Source organism: Oncorhynchus nerka, linkage group LG11 (assembly GCF_034236695.1).
Source record: "Oncorhynchus nerka isolate Pitt River linkage group LG11, Oner_Uvic_2.0, whole genome shotgun sequence".
Taxonomy (NCBI): domain Eukaryota; kingdom Metazoa; phylum Chordata; class Actinopteri; order Salmoniformes; family Salmonidae; genus Oncorhynchus; species Oncorhynchus nerka.
The window spans coordinates 60,525,783-60,544,125 of NC_088406.1; the positions used below are offsets into that span (position 1 = coordinate 60,525,783).

At 45.0% G+C, this 18,343-nt stretch overlaps 1 protein-coding gene across 1 annotated transcript in view; it reads right to left on the minus strand.

Moving 5' to 3' along the window:
- The window catches only part of LOC115137525 (catenin alpha-2-like), a 698,212-nt gene that overhangs the window by 542,017 nt on the left and 137,852 nt on the right, over positions 1-18,343 (minus strand). Inside the window, exon 3 of the mRNA XM_065024699.1 lies at positions 7,483-7,678. Coding sequence (XP_064880771.1) covers positions 7,483-7,678 — 196 coding nt within the window. The remainder of the gene's footprint in view (positions 1-7,482; positions 7,679-18,343) is intronic.

Sequence of the window (18,343 nt, forward strand, 5' to 3'; positions counted from 1 at the left end):
GGGCGCCTGCATATGGGGTTAAGCCAGGACTGTTGTAACTGCGAAGCATATCGGTGCGCCTGCATATGGGGATCAGCCAGGACGGTTGTAATTGCGAAGCATATCGGTGCGCCTGCATATGGGGCTCAGCCAGGACGGTTGTAACTGTGAAGCATATCGGGGCGCCTGCATATGGGGCTCAGCCAGGACTGTTGTAACTGTGAAGCATATCGGGGCGCCTGCATATGGGGCTCAGCCAGGACGGTTGTAACTGCGAAGCATATCGGGGCGCCTGCATATGGGGCTCAGCCAGGACTGTTGTAACTGCGAAGCATATCGGTGCGCCTGCATATGGGGCTCAGCCAGGACGGTTGTAACTGCGAAGCATATCGGTGCGCCTGCATATGGGGCTCAGCCAGGACTGTTGTAACTGCGACGCATATCGGTGCGCCTGCATATGGGTCTCAGCCAGGACGGTTGTAATTACATTTACATTTAAGTCATTTAGCAGACGCTCTTATCCAGAGCGACTTACAAATTGGTGCTTTCACCTTAAGACATCCAGTGGAACAGCCACTTTACAATAGTGCATCTAGGTCTTTTAAGGGGGGGGGGGGTGAGAAGGATTACTTTATCCTATCCTAGGTATTCCTTAAAGAGGTGGGGTTTCAGGTGTCTCCGGAAGGTGGTGATTGACTCCGCTGTCCTGGCGTCGTGAGGGAGTTTGTTCCACCATTGGGGGGCCAGAGCAGCGAACAGTTTTGACTGGGCTGAGCGGGAACTGTACTTCCTCAGTGGTAGGGAGGCGAGCAGGCCAGAGGTGGATGAACGCAGTGCCCTTGTTTGGGTGTAGGGCCTGATCAGAGCCTGGAGGTACTGAGGTGCCGTTCCCCTCACAGCTCCGTAGGCAAGCACCATGGTCTTGTAGCGGATGCGAGCTTCAACTGGAAGCCAGTGGAGAGAGCGGAGGAGCGGGGTGACGTGAGAGAACTTGGGAAGGTTGAACACCAGACGGGCTGCGGCGTTCTGGATGAGTTGTAGGGGTTTAATGGCACAGGCAGGGAGCCCAGCCAACAGCGAGTTGCAGTAATCCAGACGGGAGATGACAAGTGCCTGGATTAGGACCTGCGCCGCTTCCTGTGTGAGGCAGGGTCGTACTCTGCGGATGTTGTAGAGCATGAACCTACAGGAACGGGCCACCGCCTTGATGTTATTTGAGAACGACAGGGTGTTGTCCAGGATCACGCCAAGGTTCTTAGCGCTCTGGGACGAGGACACAATGGAGTTGTCAACCGTGATGGCGAGATCATGGAACGGGCAGTCCTTCCCCGGGAGGAAGAGCAGCTCCGTCTTGCCGAGGTTCAGCTTGAGGTGATGATCCGTCATCCACACTGATATGTCTGCCAGACATGCAGAGATGCGATTCGCCACCTGGTCGTCAGAAGGGGGAAAGGAGAAGATTAATTGTGTGTCGTCTGCATAGCAATGATAGGAGAGACCATGTGAGGTTATGACAGAGCCAAGTGACTTGGTGTATAGCGAGAATAGGAGAGGGCCTAGAACAGAGCCCTGGGGACACCAGTGGTGAGACCACGTGGTGAGGAGACGGATTCTCGCCACGCCACCTGGTAGGAGCGACCTGTCAGGTAGGACGCAATCCAAGCGTGGGCCGCGCCGGAGATGCCCAACTCGGAGAGGGTGGAGAGGAGGATCTGATGGTTCACAGTATCGAAGGCAGCCGATAGGTCTAGAAGGATGAGAGCAGAGGAGAGAGAGTTAGCTTTAGCAGTGCGGAGCGCCTCCGTGATACAGAGAAGAGCAGTCTCAGTTGAATGACTAGTCTTGAAACCTGACTGATTTGGATCAAGAAGGTCATTCTGAGAGAGATAGCGGGAGAGCTGGCCAAGGACGGCACGTTCAAGAGTTTTGGAGAGAAAAGAAAGAAGGGATACTGGTCTGTAGTTGTTGACATCGGAGGGATCGAGTGTAGGTTTTTTCAGAAGGGGTGCAACTCTCGCTCTCTTGAAGACGGGAGGGACGTAGCCAGCGGTCAGGGATGAGTTGATGAGCGAGGTGAGGTAAGGGAGAAGGTCACCGGAGATGGTCTGGAGAAGAGAGGAGGGGATAGGGTCAAGCGGGCAGGTTGTTGGGCGGCCGGCCGTCACAAGACGCGAGATGTCATCTGGAGAGAGGGGAGAAAGAGGTCAGAGCACAGGGTAGGGCAGTGTGAGCAGAACCAGCGGTGTCGTTTGACTTAGCAAACGAGGATCGGATGTCGTCGACCTTCTTTTCAAAATGGTTGACGAAGTCATCTGCAGAGAGGGAGGGGGGGGAGGAGGATTCAAGAGGGAGGAGAAGGTGGCAAAGAGCTTCCTAGGGTTAGAGGCAGATGCTTGGAATTTAGAGTGGTAGAAAGTGGCTTTAGCAGCAGAGACAGAGGAGGAAAATGTAGAGAGGAGGGAGTGAAAGGATGCCAGGTCCGCAGGGAGGCGAGTTTTCCTCCATTTCCGCTCGGCTGCCCGGAGCCCTGTAGCATATCGGTGCACCTGCATATGGGGCTCAGCCAGGACGGTTGTAACTGTGAAGCATATCGGGGCGCCTGCATATGGGGCTCAGCCAGGACTGTTGTAACTGTGAAGCATATCGGTGCGCCTGCATATGGGGCTCAGCCAGGACTGTTGTAACTGTGAAGCATATCGGGGCGCCTGCATATGGGGCTCAGCCAGGACTGTTGTAACTGTGAAGCATATCGGTGCGCCTGCATATGGGGCTCAGCCAGGACTGTTGTAACTGCGAAGCATATCGGTGCGCCTGCATATGGGGCTCAGCCAGGACTGTTGTAACTGTGAAGCATATCGGTGCGCCTGCATATGGGGCTCAGCCAGGACGGTTGTAATTGCGAAGCATATCGGTGCGCCTGCATATGGGGCTCAGCCAGGACTGTTGTAACTGCGAAGCATATCGGTGCGCCTGCATATGGGGCTCAGCCAGGACTGTTGTAACTGCGAAGCATATCGGTGCGCCTGCATATGGGGCTCAGCCAGGACTGTTGTAACTGCGAAGCATATCGGTGCGCCTGCATATGGGGCTCAGCCAGGACTGTTGTAACTGTGAAGCATATCGGTGCGCCTGCATATGGGGCTCAGCCAGGACTGTTGTAACTGTGAAGCATATCGGTGCGCCTGCATCTGGGGCTCAGCCAGGACTGTTGTAACTGCGAAGCATATCGGTGCGCCTGCATATGGGGCTCAGCCAGGACTGTTGTAACTGCGAAGCATATCGGTGCGCCTGCATATGGGGCTCAGCCAGGACTGTTGTAACTGCGAAGCATATCGGTGCGCCTGCATATGGGGCACAGTCAGGACGGTTGTAACTGTGAAGCATATCGGTGCGCCTGCATATGGGGCTCAGCCAGGACTGTTGTAACTGTGAAGCATATCGGTGCGCCCGCATATGGGGCTCAGCCAGGACTGTTGTAACTGTGAAGCATATCGGGGCGCCTGCATATGGGGCTCAGCCAGGACTGTTGTAACTGCGAAGCATATCGGGGCGCCTGCATATGGGGCTCAGCCAGGACGGTTGTAACTGCGAAGCATATCGGTGCGCCTGCATATGGGGCTCAGCCAGGACTGTTCTAACTGCGAAGCATATCGGTGCGCCTGCATATGGGGCTCAGCCAGGACTGTTCTAACTGTGAAGCCTATCGGTGCGCCTGCATATGGGGCTCAGCCAGGACTGTCATAGATTTCATTAATGTAATATGAGGCCTACTGATCATTTCTCACTATCTACTTGCAAGCTATTCATTGACAGCCAACATGCTACCAGAGTCTGCACCACAGCGCAGGCTAATCCGACATGCCCGCTAATCAGACATGCCCGTGTTCATCAGCGTTCTTACAGGCAAAGTGAAATAAATCAATACATTTTCTCGTGATGCACGCAGCTCAAATTATATATACAGAGCCTTCAGAAAGTATTTACACCCCTTTACTTTTTCCACATTTGGTTGTGTTACAGCCTGAATTTAAAATGGATGAAATATTTTTTTAAATTGTCACTGGCCTACCGTAATGTTAAAGTGAAATTATGTTTTTGTTTTAAATGTTTACAAATTAATAAAAAATTAAAAACTGAAATGTCTTGAGTCAATAAGTATTTAACCCCTTTGTTATGGCAAGCCTAAATGAGTTCAGGAGTAAAAACTCGACTAATAAGTTGCATGGACTCACTTTCTGTGCAATAATAGTGTTTAACATGATTTTTGAAAGACTTCCTCATCTCCGTACATATCTGTAAGGTCCCTCAATCAAGCAGTACATTTCAAACACAGTTTAAACCACAAAGACCAGGGAGGTTTTCCAATGCCTCGCAAAGAAGGGCACGTATTGGTAAATCAGACATTGAATATCCCTTTGAGCATAGTGAAGTTATTAATTACACTTTGGATGGTGTATCAATACACCCAGTCACTACAAATATACAGGCGTCCTTCCCAACTCAGTTGCTGGAGAAGAAAGAAACTGCTCAGGGATTACAACATGAGGCCAATCGTGACTTTAAAACAGTTACAGACTATAATGGCTGTGATTACAACATTGTAGATACTCTATAATACTAACGTAATTCACAGAGTGAAAAGGAATCCTGTACAGAATAAAAATATTCCAAAACATGCACCCTGTTTGCAACAAGGCACTCAAGTAACACTGCAAATATGTTGGAAAAGAAATTCAAGCAATTTTCCTGAATACAAATAGTCATATTTATGGCAAATCTAATACAACACATTACTGAGTACAGCTCTCTTTATTTTCCAAGCATAGTGGTGGCTGCATCCTGTTATGGGTATGCTTGTAATCGCAAAGGACTGGGGAGCTTTTCACAATAAAAATAAACGGAATGGAAATATAGTAAAACGAAAGTTAGAGAGTGTGCCAATAGTAAAAAGCCCACACGGGGAATGTCCGCATTTAAATTTTGTACTGGACAAAGAAGGGAAGTGGACAAAGATGCAGGCTACTGTGCAACTCACTTTTCAGGTAGGATGCAATTTTTTTAAACTTAATACATTTTTTGGTATTCATAATAATTTGTTTTATCATTGTTATCACACCATTGTTATTATTCTGGGCATATTTGTTACTCTAAACCAGTTCTTTAAATATGCTAAATGTGTTTTGTTTTATTCTGTTGAGACATTTTTTTATTTAAATCTGTCTTTTTAGTTGTGCGCGACGTATTTAGTTTAAGATAGGTTATATAAGTAGGCCTGTTGTAAAATACAATTAGCATATTGCTGTAATTGGTTAGGGACGGTAGGCACTAGCCTTTCTTGTTAATTGCTGGACCTTTTGAGAAGGTATAAACCAGTTTGGAAGTGTTTTGTTTCATTCTGAGCCATTTTCTTTGGCCAAATCAAGTTCCAACTGTAATGGGTTTGCCACAATATAATATCCTGCTCGTATTTTCCCTATAAAAATGGGCTTGACTTACTTTTTATAGTACCCTAATAAAGTTTAGAAACTTTTGTGACAGTTTGGTGTGGTGTGGTTATTAACCTATTATACTGCAGGCCTATGATATGAAGGCAGTACCCACCAGCACTCCAACTCACTCTGACAGTTGACCTTGAGGCGAGGAATAATGTTTCAGTCCTACCAAAGTTACTCCTATATTCTTACAATATAATACTCATCTTTCTAACAAAAATATTAACGAAGTAGCCTCCTTCGGTACACCTATATTTGTGTAGCAGATGCAGTAGGCTAGCCTACGTGACAAGGATAACTACATGTCTGTGTCGTAACATGCCGCCTGCATATCTCTCTATCTCCGGGGCTAGGCCTCAGCTTCTCATGCTTTACATGTATTTTTCTATATATTCATATCATACAGTGGACACCTAATCCTACAGGTCTATGCATGCAATGCTCTGATGCATTTGGTGCTCAAATCTCTGACAGCTGAACCATGAGGTGGACAATTGTTGTTTGGGGAAAGTAAAAAGCAATACCACAATAGGCTATAAAGTTTTGTAATTCTTCACATCAAGACAAGGAATAGTGTTAGACTATAGGCTGTTTTTAAGGACACATAAACGTGGCTCATTTGGCCAATATCCATCGTTTATTGATGGTGCTGGCTGCGTGGGTGGATGCCCTTAATGGGTTACGCACCCAAATTCATATGATTTAGGGGAGGGTACCGGGCAGAGGCCGGCTAGTGGGGACTATTTAACAGTCTGATGGCTTGCTCCAATAGAAGAAGAGGAGAGTGCCAACTTCCTGAAGAAGGGCCTCCGTCAAATGTAATGACAGTAAATAAACGAGTTCTGGAAAAACCTGACAGGCTTTAAAATGGAAAATGGAAAATGATATGTCTGCTTGTGTCCAGTGAGCCCATTAAAGAATGCAAATACTGTACTCTGAAGCAGATAGCCTGCTGCAAAATAGTAAAACACATACGCTATTCTGTACTGACATTTTACTCAGCAAGGGAATCTAGCCTAATCAATTTCCATGTTAAAAACAGAACACATGACTGATAAGCAGGGTCTGAGTTCAACACAACCCTTTCTCCTCCACAGCTTGATAGCCACCACAGTAAATTGGCTACGATGACTGCACAAGAAAGCGAGATTGCTAAGTGCCTGCTTGAAGAGCGACGCGGTTTAACTGAATCCAGACATTGTTTGTTGGGTTGGTGTTCTAGATTGAAGAGAGGAAGAGGAGGGGAATTTTCATGCAGCGAAAAAGAGAGACAGAGAGTGAGAGAGACAGAGGGAGATCTCTGCCGATGCTGGTGCTTTTTCATTGAGGGCCCCTGCTGGGACCGACCTGGGCAATACACCAGAGCCAGACTAAGCTTTCAGCTTGGCAGACTCCATACAATGCTGAGGGTTTTAACATGGGCTTGGGGAGCTGTGTGGTGTAAGTGGTTTGTGTGTGTGTGTGTGTGCGTGCGTGTGTGAAAGGGCTTGTGTCTGAGAGAGCGTGTATGTGTATGTGGGTATGTGAGCGTGTGTGGATACGAGACAGTTGGAGCGTGATAAAGCAAGGTTTACAGACTGACAAGGTGACTTAAGGCTCAGAGCGAGAAAATATAATTGAAAAGTAGGACTCTTTTTAAGTTTGAAGGAAATAGAAGTACACACATGGGGGAATATTCAATCTGGGATACTACCTTTAAGTTCTCCAAGTTCCCCTTTCATGTGTTCTTCTGAAACATGCATAGGAAGCGCTCCAAGCTGGGTGGAAGCATCCAGGCTCCGTTCAAGCTCCTAATACATAATGTCACAGCAGTTCCGGATGGGAATCAGAATACACCCTGGGGTCTGGAGAGCTTGCTGTCACATTCCAGGAACAGTATACATCAGAAAAGTATGGTATGGTATCCCTGTGAGTTCATTGGACTCTCTTCACCTTGCTGTCCCATTTAATGGATTCATATATCTCTAAACACAAGAGTACTACATGGTATGGTGTCCCTGTGCGGACATACCTTGCTTGCGGACGTCCTCCACGGCGAGGATGAGCTCCTCCTTGAGATCGTGGCTGTTCTTAGCGATCTGCTCGCCCTTCTCCAGGAAGTTCTGCGTGGCCTGCTCCACGGACAGGGCCAGCACGTGCGCCTTCTTGGAGCGCCCCTTCTTCTTACTGCTGGGCCCTTTGTTGCTGGTGTTCACCAGGGTGGTCACCTGACAGACGGAGAGGGAGAGGTTAGGACAGGAAGTGATGCTGTTATGTAGGAAGAACGAGACTTTGTTCTTTGTAAACAGCTCGGGTTTCTCAGCTACAACTCTACCATCCTCGCGTTCGTGATCTAGGAGAACAACAACTGTTCAGCCTAGCACATCTACGGTAAGTCAAAAGGAACAAAATAGATCCAAGAGGCTACATAGAGAAAATAACAGGTCCCAAAAGGTTTGTATTAATGTTATAAAGCACTCTTATACAGCAATTGCTAGTTCAATGACCTGTGGGATATGTTGCCCCCCCCGAGGACACTCCAATGGCTGTCCTGGAGCATAAAACATTGAAAGACATCTCGTATAGTTTGATTGCATTTCATCACCTTTCATTCAGCCTATTCACACAACTAAAACACGTCTTCGTGAGCAGTTCAGGAGGCAAGCCATCATAAGTCATTGACAAAGCTAGAGTGTGCAGGAAATGCGACATGCCTTCAAACGGGAACTCCTGTGCCTTTGAGCAGAATGTATGTAAGGAAAAGGGGGACATTAACCTCTTATGGCTGAGGGCAGTATTGAGTAGCTTGGATGAATAAGGTGCTCAGAGTAAACTGCCTGCTACTCAGGCCCAGTTGCTAATATATGCATATTATTAGTAGATCTGGATAGAAAACACTGACATTTCTAAAACTGTTTGCATGATGTCTGTGAGTATAACAGAACTCATATGGCAGGCAAAAACCTGAGAAAAAATCCAACCAGGAAGTGGGAAATCTGAGGTTTGTAGTTTTTCAAGTTATTTCCTATCGAATATACAGTGTCTATGGGGTCATATTGCACTTCCTAAGGCTTCCACTAGATGTCAACAGTCTTTAGAACCTTGTTTGATGCTTCTACTGTGAGGAGGGGGGAATGAGTGCTGAATGAGTCAGAGGTCTGCCAGAGTGCCATGAGCTGATCACGCTAGCTCTCGTGAGACTTGAGTTTGGATTGTGTACTAAACGCACGAACAAAAAGGAGGTATTTGGACATAATGGACTTTATCGAACAAATCAAACATTTATTGTGGAACTGGGATTCCTGGGAGTGCATTCTGATGAAAATCATCAAACGGAAGTGAATATTTATAATGCTATTTCTGACTTGTTGATATCTGTATGGCTTGTTTTGTTGTCTGAGCGCTGTACTCAGATTATTGCATGGTGTGCTTTTTGCAGACCTAACATAATTGTTTGGTGTGCTTTCATTGTAAAGCCTTTTTGAAATTGGACACTGTGGCGGGATTAATAACACGTTTATCTTTTACAATGGTATAAAATACCTCTATGTTTGAGGAATTTTAATTATGAGATTTCTGTTGTTTTGAATTTGGCGCCCTGCACTTTCACTGGCTCTTGTCATATCGATCCCGTTAGCGGGATCTAAGCCATAAGAAGTTGTTTAAGGACACACACAAATATGCCAGTGTGTTAGAAGGGCTAACAGCTAAATTTGTGTGAGTGAAAAAAGTCATATTGCTAAGTATAGAAAGTTTACTTTGAGGTAGAGTCCCAAATTTCACCCATAGTCCCTATATCTAGTGCTCTACTTTGGACCTATACTCTACCAGTATAACCTACTGTACATCAGTTTGGAGTGAGACACATAGAGTATCGAAGAGAAAATGCATCCTGAAACACGTGCCCAGATAAAGCACTAGAGAGAGGGAGATCTCTGCCGACACTGGTGCCTTTTCATTGAAGGCCCCTGCTGGGACGAACCTCTGCAATACACCAGAGTCAGACTAAGCTTCCAGCCTGGCAGACTCCATACCACGCTGAGGGTTTTAACATGGGCCTGGGGCGCCGTGTGGTGTGAGCGGTGTATGTGTGTGTGTGCGTGAGAGAGCGTGTGTGGATACAAGACAGTTGGAGCATGATAAAGCAAAGTTTACAGACTGGCAAGGTGACTTGAGAGAAAATATCATTGAAAAGTAGGACTCTTTTTAAGTTTGAAGGAAATAGAAGTACACACATGGGGGAATATTCAATCTGGGATACTACCTTTAAGTTCTCCAAGTTCCCCTTTCATGTGTTCTTCTGAAACATGCATAGGAAGCTCTCCAAAGGGGTGGAAGCATCCAGGCGCCGTTCAAGCTCCTAATAAATAATGTTACAGCAGTCAAAAAGTCATATTGCTAATTACAGAAAATTAACTTTGAGGTAGGGTCCCAAATGACATAGTCCCTATGTCTAAGCACTCTACTTTTGACCTAGTTTGGAAAAACAGAAAACCTTATTGGACAGATTCAGGAAGCACCTCTCTGTTCTTCAGAAACTGTGTAGTCAATTAGACACACCAGACTTGGTTTTAATGGTTTCTCAACGTCAGTGGATGTTGGTTCTCAAACTGCTACTCTACCAGTATAACCTACCGTACATCAGTTTGGAGTGAGACACATAGAGTATAGAAGAGAAAAGGCATCCTGAAGCACTAAATGAAACACGCGCCCAGCTAAAGCACCTAGAGGGAATGTCCTTGTAAATGTGCTGCCGTCTGGGGCCTGTTGTGCCAAAATCAGCTTGGGGGTAAATCGAGGAACAGGACTCCAAATCAAATTGGACCCTCAAGTCTGGCTCCAGGAAATCAGGAGGAGTGCCTACAAGGCAACGCTTCCACAAGTCCACTGAGAAGGGTGGGGGGGGGTGTTTCTAGCTTCGTAGCTTCCGGGATCTGCTTTTTGGTTTCGGTAATGGCCCCACGTTGCACAATTACCATGCCGAAATGGAGGCGTAATGAGCCGAGCTTCCCACACAGGGGGAGAGAGAAGCTAACAGCCATCCAAGCGAACAGCTGTTGGGTGTCCCTATGCGTCAGCTAGCTTCTCAGAAGCTCCCGAGAGCGTAGTGGGGCTCGCTGTGGTTAAGCTGGGCCTGGCTTTGCCTCGGGACAACACTGCATACAATTCTCAGCTGCCAAATACTGAAACACAGCATTTATTTGAGAGATGCCTCCAGGTTGGATTCATGCACCAAAAACAAACGAGGGAAACTAGGTCACGAAACTACCTACATTTCAGCAATGAACTGAAATGAAGCCGCTGCGTTTAGTCTGCCATTGATATGCTGGAGGCCTACAGGCGAGTTAACCTTTTACCAGTATGATGGGATGGAACTGGAGAAATGTATAGGTGTGGATGCAAGGACCGACCATCCATGAGATCACAATGATCCCTTTCTCCCTTGAAGCTGGAGGCCAGTTCACTTTTTTTTGACCAGTTTGAAGACAAAGTCTTGCAGACATAGTAACAACCAGGAATTATCAGCCTCTTCTTACTTCTAAAGTTACTGTAAGATACCTTTTTACTCTTAGAGTAATTTGACTCGACCAGTAACTTTTCTCTAGGTGTAAAATTACTCTAAATAGTAACTAAGACACAAGCTACAGTATTTGACGAGCATGAAGGCTACATTTAAATCACCCCGTGCGAAGCAGAGACAAGCCCACCCGAGCAAACCCGGGACTCCGAATAGCGCCTCGGGCGACATGATACATGATTGGTTCCTTGCTAATGATACATTGAGCTCCATTAAAGGAGTCTGGATAATTCCATTGTCTGTTGATAAATGGAGTCAAAGCAGAACACAAATGACCCTCATGGCGGCGTCCTCGGTCTCTCTGCCAGGCAGAGAGACGTATTCAGAGAATTAGCTCATTATGTAGTAAGCAACATAGGGAGCAACATATTTCTGTTTCAAGTCATGCTGATTACAATGTAATACTTTACTCTTACTTAAATGTGTCGTGGAGCACTGGAGAGATGTCTCAGATGACAGCAGGACACACACACACAGACACACACAGACACGCACACACAAAACGACAGAATGACTCAGTGTGTGACTGCATTAGTACCCTGCCATTCTCTCAGCTGTGGGTTACATGTTGCAGTGTAAATGATGAAAGGAACACGGTGAACTCTGGAGGGGGTGCCGAACCATCAGTCATGCACACACATGTATAACCCAAACCACGGCTCACTTAGCAAGAGAATGGCGAGCGTCAACTTGACAAATGCACATTGAAGGATTTGTGAGGGAGGCATCAGTATGATAAGAGAGCTGGTAGCATCTTAATCTGAAACTACAGATGTAGTTGGCCTGTCGCTGCAAAAATAATCCCGCGGCAACAGGATTTGACCGTTTAGTCCGTAAGGCTGCTTGATTGGTGGTTAGGCTGTTTAACTGGTCAAAATAAGGTGAGATGAAAAGTGGAATACTGTTAATATAACCACGTTTTTAGTGACTCGCGAAGCTCAATTGCATTTCCTCTGGCGCAGAAAAATTCTCAGGAACAAACGAGTGATCAAATGAAGGTCCTACATCTGTATGTTCCATGCAATTGCAGGGTCAGTCAGTGACCACTTATCCATTCTATCAGGGGCCCCTCAAAGAAAAGAAGGAGACAGATAGTGATGAAGTAATGCCTCTGCCCGTCACTGGCCAATACATCTATTTGAGTTACGAAACAATGTGAAGGTATATGGTGGCCTTTTGCTGAAGTCGTCTTACTGCCACCTTCTACATTTCGGAGGGAATGGACATAAGAACATGTGCGTGTGTGTTTGTGTTCATGCTAGCGTGCATGCGGGTGGATGTGTACCAGTGGAGGCTCCTCAGAGGAGGAAGGGGAATTTCCAAAAATTAAAAATGGTAAAACATTGAAAAAGTTATCCTTTTTAGATAAAACTATACTAAATATATTCACGTCACCAAATAATTGATTAAAACACACTGTTTCGCAATGAAGGTCTATAGTAGCCTCAACAGCACTCTGTAGGGTAGCACAATGGTGTAGCTGGAGGACAGCTAGTTTCTGTCCTCCTCTGGGTACATTGACTTCAATACGAAACCTAAGAGACTCTTGGTTCTCACCCCCTTCCATTGACTTACACAGTAATTATGACTACTTCCAGGGAACGTATACCTATTAGAGCTCTTGCAGCATGAACTGACATGTTGTCCACCCAATCAAAGTATCAGATAATGAATCTCTATAGATGTAGATACAGATGTATTGGCCATTCTGTACAGAACTTTGAGATATCAGCTGATGTAAGAAGGGCTTTATAAATAAATTTGACTTGATTCTAGTACTGAAACCATAAGCAAACAGCTAGCTAGCATCGCCTGGTCACATAAAGCTGATGTGTTGTTCATTGAAGTCCACAAATGAAGGGAAATGGTGAGCGGAGGAGAGTGCATAGAGGCTAGAATGAATACAACGTGGCTGCAATGAAAATGACCTGTGTTTATGCGTGATCAAGGGTGTATTCATTCCGCCGATTCTGTTGAAAAACATTTTTTTTTTAAAACGGAAGCAAACAAAACAGGGACAACAAATACCTGAACTCGTCCTAAAGAAACTGTTGGATTAATGATCAGCTAGATGCAGGCAAGAGTGTGCAAGGCGCTATTGCATGTGTCACTGTCTGTCACCTTAAAATGTTATCTCGGCCAGTGAGCGCCTCCATTGTAAACTTCCATTCCTAGGCTAGGTTGTAGCAACCTCACGATGGGTAAAAGGAAAATTCCATTATCAGGTAGTAGCCTAAACCTATCCATGTTACATTGAACTGGGTGAATGGAAATGTGAACGACAGCCAGCCAATATGCTGTAATAGTATTAAGGCCGTGCTCATGAAAAGGTATTATTGTCCTCCCTCATCCTAAACGGCACTGACCGCCACTGGTGTGTACGTGTGTGTGTGGGTGTGTGCGTGTGTGCTCACGTGTCAGTGTGTGTTATGCATAAGAAGCAAAGACGGAGCGTGTTGAAGTGCGTTTAAAATAGGCTGTGTTTAAATGTGGATGAGGGCGGATTCATTTGTTCCAGTTTTCTTCCGTGCTGAGAGTGTACTGTGGTTCGCATGAATTATACGTCCAGCTTTTAGAACTCACAGTTACCTAATAGAGACCTCCATCCATTACTCATGGGAAAGCTCTACTTCTATACGGTAGCTACACATACGTTTTTTTTATATATATATATATATAACTGCTCGCAACGGTAATGAATAAAAGAACACGTAACGAAGGGCAAACGAATGAATCCAATCCCAGCCAAATCAGCTCCCTGTGTTCCCTTGATGAGGCAGCAAGAATCGCTGTTTAACCCTGAGATATAGACGAGGCGATGCAACAAATCCATATCTCCGTCCCTGACGGCTTCCTTTCGCTGCTCCCCCCCAAGAAACCTATTAATGCAAGGAGACAAGGCGGGAAAAAAATTGGAAGGGAACTCAGAAGGTAAAGAAACTCAATAAAGACGTATAAAATGAATAGTCTGACAATAAAACTGCGCGTCTGCAGTAACCGTACATATTTCGATTGGCTTGGGAGATTAATAGGAAGGATATCTGGGTTAGGCCCTGGCACATTAAAACAACATCACATTTATGGTTGCAGAATTTCCACTAGGGCAGGGCGATACGGACTAAAAATCATATCTACATTTTGTGAATCTTCTGGGCGATTCACAATATATATCTTGATTTCAACAACAACAAAAAATCTAAAATGAGCTTTGTTGTACAATTAAAAGTCAAATACATTGCATTTCAAACAGTCAGCAATAATCTAATGAATTCAGGGTGTCAAATTAGGCTAAATACAGTATAAACCCCGCTAATAATTACATTATTTCATCAAAATAGTTTAACCTGCTTTTTTTGTTGCAATAATCACTGATCTGGCTTTGAAGTCTATGAAAATGCCCTTTTTGATAACAAATTTAACCAGAACGGTGCAAATGCACATTCCCTAATAATGACTAACCTCAAACATCTTGTACTCTTATAATCTCCACCCGGCACAGCCAGAAGAGGACTGGCCACTCGTCAGAGCCTGGTTCATTCTTAGGTTTCTTCCTAGGTTCCTGCCTTTCTAGAGAGCTTCTACATCTGCATTGCTTGCTGTTTGGGGTTTCAGGCTGGGTTTCTGTACATGTAACAGCTCCCGTCAAAAGGGGTGGACCAAAGTGCAGCGTGGAAATTGTTGATGATTTAAAAAAATAAATAAACACTCAAACAAAATAACCAAAGTGAAAACGAAAGCGCGTAGTTCTGTCAGGTACAGACACAAGACAGAAAACAAGATCCCACAAAACACAAAAGGAAAAGGACAACTTATATATGATGCCCAATCAGAGACAACGACAGACAGCTGCCTCTGATTGGGAACCACACTCGGCCAAAAACAAAGAAATAGAAAACATAGACTTTCCCACCTGAGTCACATCCTGACCTAACCAAACATAGAGAATAATAGGGATCTCTAATGTCAGGCCGTGACAGTATAGCACTTTGTGACATCTGCTGATGTAAAAAGGGCTTCATAAATACATTTGATTGATTGATTGATTCTTGTAGCAGGTACAGTTGAATTTGGGAGGTTACATACACTTAGGTTGGAGTCATTAAAACTCGTTTTTCAACCACTCCACAAATGTCTTGTTAACAAACTATAGTTTTGGTAAGTCGGTTAGGACATCTACTTTGTGCATGACACAAGTACTTTTTCCAACAATTGTTCACAGATTATTTCACTTATAATTCACTGTAACACAATTCCAGTGGGTCAGCAGTTTTACATACACTAAGTTGACTGTGCCTGTGTACCTGTGGATGTATTTCAAGGCCTACCTTCAAACTCAGTCTTTGCTTGACATCACGGGAAAATCAAAAGAAATCAGCCAAGACCTCAGAAAAAAACTCCACTAGTTCATCCTAGGGAGCAATTTCCAAATGCCTGAAGGTATCACATTCATCTGTATAAACAATAGTACGCAAGTATAAACACCATGGGACCACGCAGCCGTTATACCGCTGAGGAAGGAGACACGTTCTGTCTCCTAGAGATATACGTACTTTGGTGCGAAAAGTGCAAATCAATCCCAGAACAACAGCAAAGCACCAAATTACCTTGTAAAGATGCTGAAGGAAACCGGTACAAAAGTATCGATTTCACAGTAAAACAAGTCCTGTATCAACATAACCTGAAAGGGAGAAGCCACAGCTCCAAAACCGCCATAAAACAGCCAGACTACGGTTTGCAACTGCACATGGGGACAAAGATCGTACTTTTTGTAGAAATGGCCTCTGGTCTGATGAAACAAAAATAGAACTGTTTGATCATAATGACCATCGTTATGTTTGGAGGAAAAAGGGGGAGGCTTGCAAGCCGAAGAACACCACCCCAAACGTGAAGCACAATTCACTGCAGGATGGACTGGTGCACTTCACAAAATAGATGGCATCGTGAGGATGTAAAATGATGTGGATATATTGAAGCAACATCTCAAGACATCTGTCAGGAAGTTAAAGCTTGGTCGCAAATGGGTCTTCCAAATGGACAATGACTCCATGCATACTTCCAAAGTTGTGGCAAAATGACACACAGCCCTCACCTCAATCCTATAGAAAATGTGTGGGCAGAACGGAAAAAGCGTGTGTGAGCAAGGAGACTTACAAACCTGATTCGGTTACACCAGCTCTGTCAGGAGAAATGGGATGAAATTCACCCATCTTATTGTGGGAAGCTTGTGGAAGGCTACCGTAAACATTTGACCCAAGTTAAACCATTTAAAGGCAATGCTACCAAATACTAATTGAGTGTATGTAAACTTCTGACCCACTGGGAATGTGATGAAAGAAATTAAAGCTGAAATAAATAAAATAAAGTGGCGATCCTAACTGACCTAAGACAGGGAATCTTTAATAGGATTAAATGTCAGGAATTGTGAAAAACTGAGTTTAAATGTATTTGGCTAAGGTGTATGTAAACTTCCGACTTCAACTGTATTATAGAATTTAAACACAGGTCTCACAAATAATCTCTCAAGCACAAGCCCACGTGCTAGTAAGCAGCCAGCTAAAATTTATGTTTCAAGTTTAGCCAACTTGGATCTGTTTGCTAGCAACGAGGTTGAAATGTTCTGAACACGTTCTCCAACTGTTTGAGCAGCATGTTAGCCTGTCCACTTTGTTCAGATGCTGAAATCAAGTGGCCTACTTTACTTCTCAGAATGAGACTTGAGTTGCCAATTCCTTGTATAATTGTGTTTTATGCTGAGTGCGCATTTATAAAACACAGTCTAGACAGCTAGTACAACAGTCTTTGGCTAAAATGCCTTGTTTTGGTTTTACTGTAATTAAACGGTGATGCTGTAGCAATAAGCTTAATGAGGGTGTACCGAGTAAGACATGACCGTCCGTGGTGAAGGGCCTCATGGGAAAGCTCCACCAGGGATGCCCACGGGATGCCTCAACCTTGGAATCCATGTGTGTCAAATCAATAGGACAGACATTACCATAACTACTACACTACACTCAGACCTTCACTGCTCCTCAGTGATCCTCATATTAAATACAGTAGAAAGGCACTCTGTTTCCAGCAATATCTCAGCAAATAGACAAGAAGGCAGTAAGGCTGTACGGCCATAGAGATAATACACTGACCAAAAATATAAACACAACATGCAACAATTTCTGAAATGTTTACTGAGTTAGAGTTCATATAAGGAAATAAATAAACTGGGCCCACCCACTCGGCAGCCAGGCTGTGGAGGTTCTGGGCTGGCGTGGGTACATGTGGTGTGTGGTTGTGAGGCTGGCTGAACATACTGCCAAATTCTTGACATGCCAAACCTGTCAGGTGGATGGATTATTTTGGAGAAATGCTCATTAACAGGGTTGTAAAAAAATGTGTGCACATCATTTGAGAGAAATAAGCTTTTTGTGCGTATGGGACATTTCTGGGATTTTTGTATTTCAGCTCATGAAACACTCGGACCAACAAAAAAAAAACGTTTCTGGAAGTATATCAGCTTGCTGGTGTGTTCTGCCGGCTGTCCACAACGGCACATTTAACCATCCGCCAGACAGCGACCTCATTTCGACTGTCAACATAATGCGTCAAACGGTGCCGTTTCACACCGATGAGACAAGACGTGGACATCAGATTTAGCAAACAGTCCCGCAGGAACAAGCATTGCTGAGCAAGACAATTGTTTTCTCTTTTTCTTGTTCTCCCTAAAGCTGAGGGACATTTCATTTCATGCCCCTTAGACAACGCAACCTTTCCCAGCAGCCCTCGGAGGCATCCTGGGCTGACTCGCTGTCACTTCAGACTTTAGGTTGCGACTGAAATTGCGACCCCATTCCCTATATAGTGCATTGCTTTTGGCCTGGGACTACAGGGCTATAAGGTCTGCGCCCCGATGGACACTGGTCAAAAGTAGTGCACTGTATAGGGAATAGGGTGCCATTTGGAATACAGGCGTTGTTTTCCTGATGCCTGTGTCCTGTACTGCGGCACAAGGACTTCTGTAATTTCATGAAGCTATGCTTAGGAAAGGGTCTGTTACACAGCCTGCCCAACCGGATAACAAGTAGCTGTGCTTTCTAAATGCTAAATCTCTCAGCCCAGATGTTTGCCAACAAATTCCCCACACAGAGCACACGCACACACATAAACAGAAGGACTTGGAGCCACAACAGGAGGGCCTAATTATGTGCCCATAAAGATGCCCGGGACTGGCGGTAGCCAACACCAACCAGCTGCTGCCAGCTTCTCACAGGAGACAAAGGCTTCTACTACTACAGAAGGATGTGCATGTGTGTGTATGTTAGTG